The sequence below is a fragment of the Trachypithecus francoisi genome, unplaced genomic scaffold, assembly GCF_009764315.1.
Source record: "Trachypithecus francoisi isolate TF-2019V2 unplaced genomic scaffold, Tfra_2.0 Lachesis_group3, whole genome shotgun sequence".
Classification (NCBI taxonomy): domain Eukaryota; kingdom Metazoa; phylum Chordata; class Mammalia; order Primates; family Cercopithecidae; genus Trachypithecus; species Trachypithecus francoisi.
The window spans coordinates 121965129-121977568 of NW_022681468.1; the positions used below are offsets into that span (position 1 = coordinate 121965129).

Here is a 12440-nt window from a genome sequence, read left to right on the forward strand (position 1 = left end):
CTGGCAGCTTCCTGAAAATACCCACTGAACTGGAAGAAAACAGTCTAAGTCATTCTCGGCGATACAGACAAATATGTAAATGATTAAGACTTTCCAATGATTGTGGTGACGTGCTGCTACACTAATTAGAAAATACACCAACTGGAACCAGAAAAGAAAGCCACTGGGTTGCAATCTTTTGGTCAGAATAGTCTCTACTTTGTCAAGCCTCTTTATTCAACTCATAGAAAGTTCAAATAAATTGAACGGTTTTATATTTCTAAATGAGAAGAAAGCAGGCTGCTATGAAGACTTACTCTTTCCAAGGCCCTGTCTGGGTAAAGCATAGGCTGGGAACAACTGGATCAACCAACATTCTGTATCTTCAACAGCCACAACCCCATATAATGATGGCTAATGGACATAGGCAGCAATACCTTGGAAGCCTACCAGAGCCTAAAGAACCTTCTAAATCACCAAAGAAGGATTAAGTTGTATGTACTTATTCAATGTTACCTGTATTTTGTTGTAAGACAATTTTATGGTAATAATAATAACAATAATAATAGGTAGCATTTCTTAAAGTCTTATTATGTGCTAAGCACGCTGCTCGCCAATTCACAGAATTTTCTCATTTACTTGTCACCACTTCCCCATGAGACAGGTACTAATCTCTCTTTACAGATAGAGAAAGGGAGACTTGGAGAGCTGAAGTAATTTGCCTATGGTTATCCCCCAGGAAGCATGAGAGTCCAACCTAGGTGTCCCTGGCTATGGTACCCCAGGAAGTCAAACTACCTCTTAGCTACCCTGAATGACTAGCCTGTTCTATCACTCATTCTGCTTAAAAGGCAGTTTACTGTGTCAATCTGGAATAGGAGACTAAAAAAATTCAAACAAAAACAAAATATTTGGTTGCTTTTTTTTTTTTTTTTTTTTTTTTGAGACGGAGTCTCCCTCTGTCGCCCAGGCTGGAGTGCAGTGGCCGGATCTCAGCTCACTGCAAGCTCCGCCTCCCGGGTTTACGCCATTCTCCTGCCTCAGCCTCCCGAGTAGCTGGGACTACAGGCGCCCACCACCTCGCCCGGCTAGTTTTTTGTATTTTTTAGTAGAGACGGGGTTTCACCGTGTTAGTCAGGATGGTCTCGATCTCCTGACCTCGTGATCCGCCCGTCTCGGCCTCCCAAAGTGCTGGGATTACAGGCTTGAGCCACCGCGCCCGGCCGCTTATTTTTTTAAAAACAGGGTGTTTCTGCTTTTAGAGATAGGAGTCTTGTTCTGTCACCCAGGCTGGAGAGTGGTGGTGCAGTCATGGCTCATTGCAGCCTCAAACTCCTGGGCTTGAGTGATCCTCTTTCTTCAGGCTCCTAAGTAGCTGGAACTACAGGCACACAGCTAATTTTTAAATTTTTTGTAGAGATAGGGTCTTACTATATTGCCCAGGCTGGTCTTGAACTCTTGGCCTCAAGCCAACTCCTACCTCGACCTTCCAAAGTGTTGGGATTACAAAATATTACAGGAGTGACCGACTGCACTGGGCTAAAAACCAGGGTTTTAAATGCTTACGATATTTTTAATGCTACATCTGATTGTGAAGGTGGGCTACTCCAAGCTTTTTGGGAATTTACAGGCTCACTAAAATGATCACGATAGTGTATTAAATTGAGAAAGGCATTGAAAATCTGTCATTCCCATGAACAATCAAAGGGTGATGTCTAAAATTCTCTCTCATCACCCGTGCACATAACCAGGTGTGTGAGGCGGTTGGGTTGCAAGAGCTGAATCTAGAAACTCCCAGGCAGGGCTCCTCCTCTCCAGCTCCGAGGTGTGTGTATTGATGGCCCCCTACACCTCCCAGTTTGCCAGCTCTTCTGTTATCTAGGAAAGGGAAGAAATTTGAGAGCAGTGACCTCTGTGTTCCAGGAATATTTGTGTTTCCCACAAATCTCTGGAAAGCAGAAAACTTGCCACAAGGGCAGCACACGGTATGAGTCACAAAGGCAAGGACCTGCGGGAGAACACTTCTCCAGGACTTTCAAATAAGAACGTCTTTCCTAAATGTACTTGGCTCAGTGTGGCAAACGCACTGGGCTAGCAGCAGTCAGATGTGGGTTAAAAGCAAGGCACAATCATTTATTAGCTATAAATTTGGGCAAGTCACTTCTTAAGAATAAGTTTCTTCATCTGTAAACAGAATAGTAATACCTTCCTTATACCTTAAATTGGTGTGGAAGTAAATGAGTAAAAACCTCAGGGTTTTTCTGAGTTTAAATGAGACAATTCAGGTAATGTGCTTAGCACAATACCTGGTACCCAGTAGGTACTCTGCAGTATTTATTGATGATGATGATGATGATGATGATGACAACAAAGAAATACAAGGAAATGTCAACACCTTAACAGTGTATTCATAGATCTACAAAATGTTTAATTTCAGTGTTCTGGCAACCACTAAATACATAAAGATAATCTAAGAAGTCAAGATTTTAGCACATAAAAATAAATAGAAAAACAAGTGAACAATAATCATTTATATGTAGTTTCATGACTAGAAAAAAGAATAACCTAGATTTTTTTCTTAACCTAGAAAATCTAGATTAAAAAATATAAAAATCTTGTGCTTTTGATATCCAACACAAATAATAAGGACATGAGAAAAGAATATCCCTTGCTAGTAATCAAATAATAGCAATGAGAAGCTGGATTTTTAGATCTAAAATAAAAGTGCAAATAGTTCATAATATCCCTGATGGTAAGGTTGTGATAAAACTAGTAGGATTATTCTCTGCTAGGTGCTTTGGAAATTGGTACTATCTTCTTAGGAATATGGCAATATGTAACAAAAGCCATAAAATATTCTACTCCTGGGTCCTTCTCCTAGGGAAGTAACTCAACAGAAGCAAAAAGAGGTATATACAAAAACCAAATATAAAAACAAACAAATCTTTCCTCCCTCCTTCCTCCCCCCGCCAAAAAATGAAAGCTGGAAACAGCCTAAATTTCCAACTTAGTTGAATTGTTTAATACATTAGAGTTCATCAATATGAGAGAATATTATGCACCTATTAATTGTGAAGGCTATGTATAAACATGGAGAATATTTAAGATCTGATGTTTAACTAGCATATACACTATTATTGTAGCTATGAGAAAGATATACTGCATATTTAGAAAGCCATACATAACAATGAAAACAACTATGTTTGGGGAAATGATTATGTACTTATTTGGTTAAATATTTTTAAAATCTTGTTATACTTAAACTTTTCTAAAAATGATGTGATTACATGCAGTGGCTCTTTGGGATCACCTAATAAATACCTACTAAATGCTACACGGGACAACGAGCTCTGCCATCCTGCAATGGCTCCTATGACCTAGTTCCAGGGCCATTCTGAATGGACAGATGTCTTCACAATGGAGGTGGAGATGCAGAGAGTTCTATGCCATGAAATGGTTAATGATTCTCTTTTGTAATTGTATTTTCTGTTTGTGCCTTAGTTCTCAAAGGAGGCAAAACAACTGTAGTTTATTCTACCTTTTCTAGGCATAGTTCTTCTCTTACCTTTGTGATCCCTAAATTAATATCAAATGTCTAATTAGTTTTTTTCCTCCATTGGTGATCCCCAAATTAATATCAAATGTCAAACAAAGTAAACCAAAGTACAAATAAAGGTAAAACTGCTCTTGCAAAGGGCTAAAATAGCAATGTTTACTAGAAGCATTCAAGAGCCAGTTCAATTTCCTTTTTCTCATTAAGTGGTAAAATAGTAATGCCAAGACCACATCCCAGAATCTCCAGGGTAACAGAGGCCCAACGAAGGGCTGCACAGAGAAACTTGAAAGTGAACTGGCTTAGTTCTCTACACACAGAAATTGTTCTACAAAGATCTCTTGCAAAGCAGTGTCACCAATAGCATCACTGCCACTAAGCCAATGACCCAGGAATTGAGGAAAGGAAAACACCCATAAAGAAAAAAACAGAAAAAAGCCACAAGGACTGGTACCCACAGTAAACGTCTGCCTGGGTCTCCCTAGACTGTCTTAGGTGAGTTTACCCGGGAATGTTTCTCTCCTACATGTTTGCCTTCCTTTGTTTAAGCCTTTATTCCTCCTAAATGAAAATAAATACCCCCGACTGGGGAACGGGGAGTTTGGAGTGTGTGCAAGAGTGTGGATTCATTAAAACTTAACGAGCAGAGTACTTAAGTGAATGAGTTCACTGGAACTTGTTGGGGGAAGTAGGTTTTGTTAGCTGGTAGGATGAAGAGAATAGGCTTGGTACCAAGTCACTAAGAAAAAATGGTAGAGTTGTGTTCTGTTTCCATTTTGGCCATCATGTAACATTCTGCTTTTCCTAAAAATCACCTACATGTCTCTACCGATATTTTTTTTAACGGTGACTACAACTTTTCAGCATCTGCTGACTTCAGACTATTTTAATTCTCAACTATAACCAGCCAGATAACTCTGGTTCCAAATTACACAGTGAAAAAAGAGATGACTCTTTTTTTTTGAGACACTGTCTCACTCTGTCGCCTAGGCTGGAGTGCAGTGGTGTGATCTCGGCTCACTGCAACCTCCGTCTCCCGGGTTCAAGCAATTCTCCTGCCTCAGCCTCCTGAGTAGCTGGGACTACAGGTGTGCACCACCACCACCAACTAATTTTTTTTTGTATTTTTAGTAGAGACGTTTCACTATGTTGGCCAGGCTGGCCTCGAACTCCTGACCTCAGGTGATCCATCCGTCTTGGCCTCCCAGAGTGCTAGGATTACAGGCATGAGCCACCACGCCTAGCCAGATGATCTTTTCTTTTTTTTTTTGAGACAGAGTCTCGCTCTGTCGCCCAGGCTGGAGTGCAGTGGCGCCATCTTGGCTCACTGCAAGCTGCGTCTCCCAGGTTCACGCCATTCTCCTGCCTCAGCCTCCCAAGTAGCGGGCACTACAGGCACCTGCCACCACGCCTGGCTAATTTTTTTTGTATTTTTTCAGTAGGGATGGAGTTTCACCATGTTAGCCAGGATTCCTGACCTCATGATCCACCCACCTCTGGCTCCCAAAGTGCTGGGATTACAGGCGTGAGCCACCGCGCCCGGCCCCGCTGATCTTTATACTAGACACTTGAGTCTACACTGAATCCTGTCTACATCTAAAACCAATATCTGCATAAGATGAAAGAGAATCTCAAGAGTTCAAACTTCCATAAACAGCACTGTTTTTAATCTGTTGCCTACAACATACCAATGAGAAAAATCATGGTATCGTATCATAAACTGCTATGCAAATGATGCTATTTGTAAGTATTAACATAATTTAGTGCTTACAGTCATATTCTCATTTCTAATAATTCTCCCAGAATGGAGTCTTTCTCTGGACTCTTAGCCTGCAGGATAGTCTTTCATCAAGAAGCTGAAATTTTTAATAACCTGCCAGCATATGTTTTGTATGTGCCAGGCTAGGCTTGATGACACAACATCTTCATTATCAAAAGAAACAGGTCTACAAACTGTAATAGGACATTAAAACATGCCTATGCTCGTAAAGTAATGCTTTGATGTCTAAATGTGCACCATTACGATGGCCTTCTGGAACAAAGGAGAATTCTAATCCTAAATTCTCAATAGCTACACTCAATGGAGGCTGCAGCTCACCTCCACTCCGAATATGATTTCACTTTGAAGGCAAAAGAATGTCAATAGGCTCCTACAAAAAAAAAAAAAGAGGCACCTTTTCAGAACTACTTTATTTTTATTTTTGGCTTCAGATCATGGCTAAGCACTGGCTTCAGACTGTAAAGAGATTTCCAAATAATTATATTTTTCTTGTTAAGTTTTAAAAAATGATTTAGATAGATTATAATTATTCAAGAGCTTTCCATTTAATAACATTAACAACAGTGCCAAATGTATTTGGTGCCAATTAAAAATGCTACGGTTTAAAATAACTGAAATTTAAATAATGCACAGTGAGGCTTCTAAATACAATGCAGACAAATGTCAGTATTTTAAATATTTTTTAAAGTCAAACATTTCAAATTTATCATAGTCTAATGTCAACAGACTTCCTTAAAAATTATTGGTTTGAAATACTGAAGCCAACACATACTTTGCACATTAACATTTCAATGTTTTAAATAAAAAAGCCATATTTTTATGGTTTCATCTTAACAATGTTGCTTTAAAAAAAAAAACCTATACAATATGAAATAAAATCTAGTTCAAAGAGAATATAAGGGAAATCTCTATGGGCCTCAAAATTAAATACATTTTCTTTGTTTTATATTTATCTAGAAGAGTAATTCATTTTAGTATCCTTTAAATAATATGTAAAAAGCTGGCCATGACAGGTACTGCATTTAGTCCATTTACTGATAGAAGGGAGAAACGAAGCCCAGAATAGATCATGGGGAAACCAGTCACATTTGTCAAAGGGAACTCTCTCTCCTGACTGTTCTCTAGATTTATTCATCACTCCACTTTCCAAGAATAATGTGGTTCCCTCCAGTGTGCCCCTCCCTCTCTATCACTTGTGTCTTGATTCATATAGTTCCGTAGTGGGATGCGCAAAGCAGACGCAAATCACTTTGCACAGCCCACTGCTATGTATGCTGGTAGGGAAGGAACCAGTTAAGGGAATTTGCATTGAGATTTTCCTAATCAGTTATGCTTCAACCAATAGGTCAGCCAAAACAGAGATTTGGGATTAAGAGAAGTCAGGCAAGTCTGGGGATTTCTGTATGCATAGCAAGATAGTTTTAGAATGGCAGGTTTAATTTATATATTAAACCATATAAAATTACTTTAATTAAGCAAATTTGGAATGGACTAAAAGGTTGTACGATTCATCCCTTCACAAATGTGCATGCAAAAAATCTATACACGTCCATTCATGCTAAGACTTCTTACCTACAGCTCAGCTTTTGCTGGGAGATTTTCTGGCTGGAATGTACTATTTTCTCAGCATCTCACAGGGATCAGCAGTTACATAAATTTCCTTGAATTGTCTTCAAAAACATATGACTGCTGACAGAATGCTATTATACATTCGCTTCCAGGTGACAACTATTCACTAATAGAATTTCTATCTTGTAATAAAATACAGCTAGCTTAATAACAACAGTTGTTAGAAGCACATGATCAAGAACCACTTAGGGCAAATTATAAGATTTGTAATGTTACCTGAATGTGATAAAAAATTACTTCCTAATTATCATAATCAATTTCAAGATGCGAATGAGGACTTTTAGGGCCCAGAGAAGAAACACTGAAAATAACCCAAACGGTGGCTCATACTTGTAATCCCAGCACTTTGGGATGCTGAGATAGGCATATTGTTTGAGCTCAGGAGTTCGAGACCAGCCTGAGCAACATGAGGAGACCCTCCCTGTCTCAATAAAAAAAAAGAAAAAAAAAAATAGAAAAAACTAGCCAGGCATGGTGGCACATGCCTGTAGTCCCCTCTACTCAGAAGGCTGAGGTGGAAGGATCGCTTGAGCCAGAGAGGCAGAGGTTACAGTGAGCCCTGATTTTACCACTGCACTCCAGCCTGGGCAACAAAGTGAGGCCCCATCTCAAAAAAAAGAAAAAAAAAGAAAAAAAAGAAAAGAACGCAGTCAATCCCCATTCATTGTGTATATAAGGAAAAAGGTCCCAAGAAAGGCACTGCTGGCAGGTGACAGAGCTAAGTAGAGAGGAAAGTACTTTCATCTCTTAGCTGAACTTTTTGATTCATCCCCTAACTGTTCGCAGACACTGCGGCTTTAAGTCACCATTGAATACTCACTTGTGCCCATTTCTTTCTCCAGTCCTCAAGGCCATATCTGCTTCTCTCCTTTAGCACCCATTTGTAGCACTTTAGGTAGGAAGGAATATCACAAAATGCAGTCCCATTTCCTCGGAACTCAGAGTCCATTTTAAAGAGCCAGCGCTGTATTTGCAGGTGATCAGTTATCAGCTGACTCAGCTGCTCTATCATCTGTGGGGCCGAAGACACAGCTACATTTAATACAGTTCATTTCCTGGGATTCCTTTTTATCGTATTAGTTGCTGTACTTCTCGTGTGTCTTTACTTCTAATGGTCAGTTCATTTGGTTATCTTCTAGTTATTAAGACATATTAAAGAAGTTTAAAGTGATATAAATATGATGTGAAGAACCCATTAACCAATGAGACCAAAGACATGTTTAAAAGCACAGTCTTATTTATGAGAAATTCTGAAATTATCATTTTGCTGGCTTTTGAAGGCAAAAGAAACAATCCCTGAATACCTGTAATTGAATCTTGATATTGTTTTCTTTCTTTTTAGGAGAATTATGCATTTACTTATTGATTCCTCAGATGATGTTTTAATTGTTTCAAGACTATAAAGAGTTATAGTCTTGAAAACTTTAACTGTTTGGGGATTTGTTGAGCTTTTCACTGCTATAAACTATAAAACATTTAATTTTTTCCTCATTAATGTACAAGAAATACATTTGTTTGGCTGGCCAATTGGCCAAGTTTAGTATATGTGTGATATAAACAAGTATATTATACAAGAAGACAGATAAAGGTGATAAAACATTTGTGAAAGCAACCTTCCTGGAATACACACCTACTTGACATTTTATTTGAAACATTTCCTCAAGAACTGGGCTCAAACACATGGGAGTTTAAGGGACAGAACAGTACTCCAAGCTCAAGTATCAGAATAATGATGATGATGATCTCTAAGATAACTGAACTCTCAGTAGGAAACAGGCCTTTGGCTCATCTCAGTTCTGTGCATGAATTTTCTCATTTAATACAATAATCTATGAGGTGGACTGAATTATTAGTTTTCTTTTATATGTAAATAAACTGAGGTTCCGCTCATTTAAATAACTTGCCCACAATCACACAGCACTGAGTAGCAGAGCAGGAATTCCATTCAAGTTGCTTTGACTCCAAAACCTATGCTCATGCCCTCTTCACTCTGCTGCCTATCCCAACCCACAGAGAGGTCGAGAAGGGTGAAGTGGAGAAAGAAGTCAGAAGAGGAACAATAGAAGCCATTTTCCTTACAGTCAATAAGCCATTTGGGGTGAGTTTGAATCAGATAAAAGTCTATAGCAAGATGACTTAATTATAAGTAATACTCTCCTGGCAGAGCCTGGGAGAAAAATACCTCATTAGATTACAAAACGATTTATCTGTCTTGTCTTCCTATCAGACTTTCCAGCCTATACTTCCCAGAAAGCAACAAAATTCTGTCTCGCGAGCCCTCCCATGCCATGCTTGGCTATGGTTTTCTGTACAGAAGGACTCTGTGAGACTCTTATCCTCTTTTTTGATCAGTTCTCTTTGCCCACAATTTTTTTTTTTTTTTAACTAAAGAGTGTGAAAGGACTCATGGTTTACAGTTCTGTTGAGGTTTGGAGCTATCAGATTAAAGTTATTTTGATTAAAGTCCTGATCTGTTCTTCTGGATTGTATCTGTCCAGCAAATCTTCCTGGGGATACTATACTACATGGCAGTATGGAAGAGACAGCAAAATGGCCGTACTTGGGTTCTCTGGAAACCTCATACAACTATGGGGTATTCAGTGAGGGTGAAAATTAAAATTATCTTAGCTCCCTAATTATCAAGTAGTTCATATTGATAATTTGGGTGTTTAAATGACAGAACTCTGGTCTACAAACCATATGGTGATGAGCACAGCCTAGGAAGGTTTTTAAAATGTGCCTTCAAAGTTGTTTCCTTATTTCTCTAATGTGTTGAGAATATAGATTTTACATTTAATCATATTTTGCTGTATTATGATAACGCTTTGCCGAAGTAGAAATGGTCTTTGGCCTGTTAACATCAGATAAAATTCTTTTGCTAGTGTTAGTAAAGGTGTTCTGGCATAGATTTTTTAAAAATTGCATATTTAGATATATTATATATTTGGAGGTTTCAACTACTAACAGAATTATTATCTATTTCTTCCAAATCCTATTATTTGTTGCTTCTGAGAATCCTATAAATGGGCATCTGTTGATGGATCCCCTACAGTAATGAAAAGGATCAATAATAGTATTGTAAAGACTGCACCACTGGAAAGAATTATGTGCTATCTTTAAGTGAAAATTGAACAGTGCTTTAAAATAGCATCGCCATTTTTGATTATTTAACCAAAGCTGTCAATATTTCCCATGGAACATGTTCCAGAAAGAGAACTTTTACAGTTACTTTATGGATCAAAACAGGAAATGCTCACTGTGTTCATGCTAGATTTAAACAAATTAATCCTAAACAAAACAACTTTATGCTATTTCTAAATATTTATCATTTTTCTGTTTCAGTCTATCTGTTCAAAAGATGTAATAAATTTTTTTTTTAGCTGTGATTCGTTTTATCCTGGTAAAGAGCAGAAAAATAATTACTGCTAAAGTCCAACTGAAAGTCAGAAATACTTAATAACCTAAGTTAAAATAATTGCAGCTTTCTTTCACCAGCTTTAAGTTTATGATGCATATCGGTAAAAAGTCAGTGTTATTGATTCATCCCCATCTGTAGATTCAAAATGCTGACATGCTCAGATAGATTAGGTAGGGTAGTCACTATCTGGAAAAATCTCAGTGGAGTATTTTAATTCTTGATGACCTCAGATGTATGTTTTCCAAACAAGTAGAGTAGAACTCAAGTGAAATATTGGTTTATTGTTATACAATTTGCACATACCATAGGTCAAATGACATCTCTCAAATCTGATATGTCTCTAAGGAGGTTTTTAGTCATACTTCTGAATACTAGCACTAGAGGGAGATTTTACTGCATTAAATGTGCCTGCATCTTTAACTATAATCAACATATGCAGTTCTGTAATATTTTATAGCAAAGATTGCCTGAGATTTCCTCAGTGAAGATGAAGGCAAGACTCAGTATAAATATTGCATATACATGTTAAAGTTTTGAAGGTTGTTTAATGTATAGTGCATGTGTGCAATAGTATCATTTAAAAATGTATTTCGCTTGTAATAAGTGTAACAACCAGATAGATATTCTGCTGGGAAGCAGAGTCTAGCAATCTGCCTTGTTATCTTCAAATTCCAGTGGTGGTTAATGACAATGGAAGTGATATAACAGCGCAGGGGGAGCCTCTCTATTCCACCCCTGCTAAAATTGCCTGCGACTTTCCTAGGTTGAGATACCGTTAAGAGAAACCTCCTTCATGAGCCCATGAAAATTGCCCAAGAATACTCTAGCAAGAGTGAAATACTTGTGGGCAATTTAATAAGCTAATAGTATCTTCAAACTAATCTCTGCAAAGTATGATTTGTTGAAAGGCTAGATTTTTGAGCTCAGTGGCTGTGAGGTGCAGAGCATCATGACCAGGCAACTGAGAGTAGGAGGGGATCCCTAAATATCGTCCCTCACAAACTGACTCATTGTGCATGGTTCTCTGATTTCCCAAGAAGTGGGTAGGGGGGATAATTTGTGATTAGCTCAGAGTAATGGTCAAGAGGTGTACTGAAACAGAGGTTAGGAAATGTTAACAGCCATTTGTCTTTTAATTTTCTCTATTATGAAAACAGATGGCAGTTAAATGGAAGAACACCTGCCAGGGCTAACTCAAAGAGAAAACATTTCTAGTGGCTAATACATTTCTCCTAATGTTTTAGGCCCTGACTATCTGCTGGAAGAATGCATAGCCACACACTTGGTCCAAGGCAAAACCAAAAACAGATAGTTTTATTCCTGGAGATGTCTTACTTCCCCAGTTTTATTCCTGGAGCTGCCTTACTTCCCCTTTCTGAGATCTTTCCCCTCCTCCCTTTAGATCCTTCCTGAAGAGCGAAGGAAGTCTGCAGCCCTCTGTTCACAGGCCCTCTGCAATCTGACCCAGTGGGGAGGATCACTCACTGGAGTCTTCTAAACCCACTGCTTTTAGCGAAAACTGACTCTCCTATTTCTTAGGATCCTATTTAATGACTGGCTGATATGATGATGAATTAATCCATGTTAAAGCATTAAATATTGATAGCAGATCAGTCCAAATGATATATACATTTTAACAGTGCTTATTCCAAATGAGTAAAGGATTTGGAAATTCCAGCAATTTCTGCAAGACTAACAGGAAAATACTTTAAAACACAAAGTTCTAAAGTAGATTCCCTCAGGCTGGGCGTAGTTCTTCACACTGGTAATCCCAGCACTTTGGAAGGCTGAGGTGGGCAGATCACTAGAGGTCAGGAGTTCGAGACCAGCCTGGTCAACATGGTGAAGCCCCATCTCTACTAAAAATACAAAAATTAGCCAGAAATCACTGAACCCAGGAGGTGGAGGTTGCAGTGAGCCAAGATCACACCACTGCACTCCAGTCTGGATGACAGAGCGAGACTCCATCTCAAAAATAAGTAAAGTAGATTCCCTCAAATCAACTCAACTATTCCACCTATCCTTCATTGGGTAGAGCTGGCTCCAGAAGACTTGGAAGTTGTCCAAGATGAAGAGGATGT

General features: G+C 38.5%; 1 protein-coding gene across 7 annotated transcripts in view; it reads right to left on the minus strand.

Moving 5' to 3' along the window:
• The window catches only part of IQCH (IQ motif containing H), a 256264-nt gene that overhangs the window by 87159 nt on the left and 156665 nt on the right, over positions 1-12440 (minus strand). For all 7 annotated transcript variants that reach the window (XM_033189642.1, XM_033189645.1, XM_033189641.1 and 4 more), the window contains one exon: positions 7762-7953. In XM_033189642.1, the coding sequence (XP_033045533.1) occupies positions 7762-7953 (192 nt within the window). The remainder of the gene's footprint in view (positions 1-7761; positions 7954-12440) is intronic.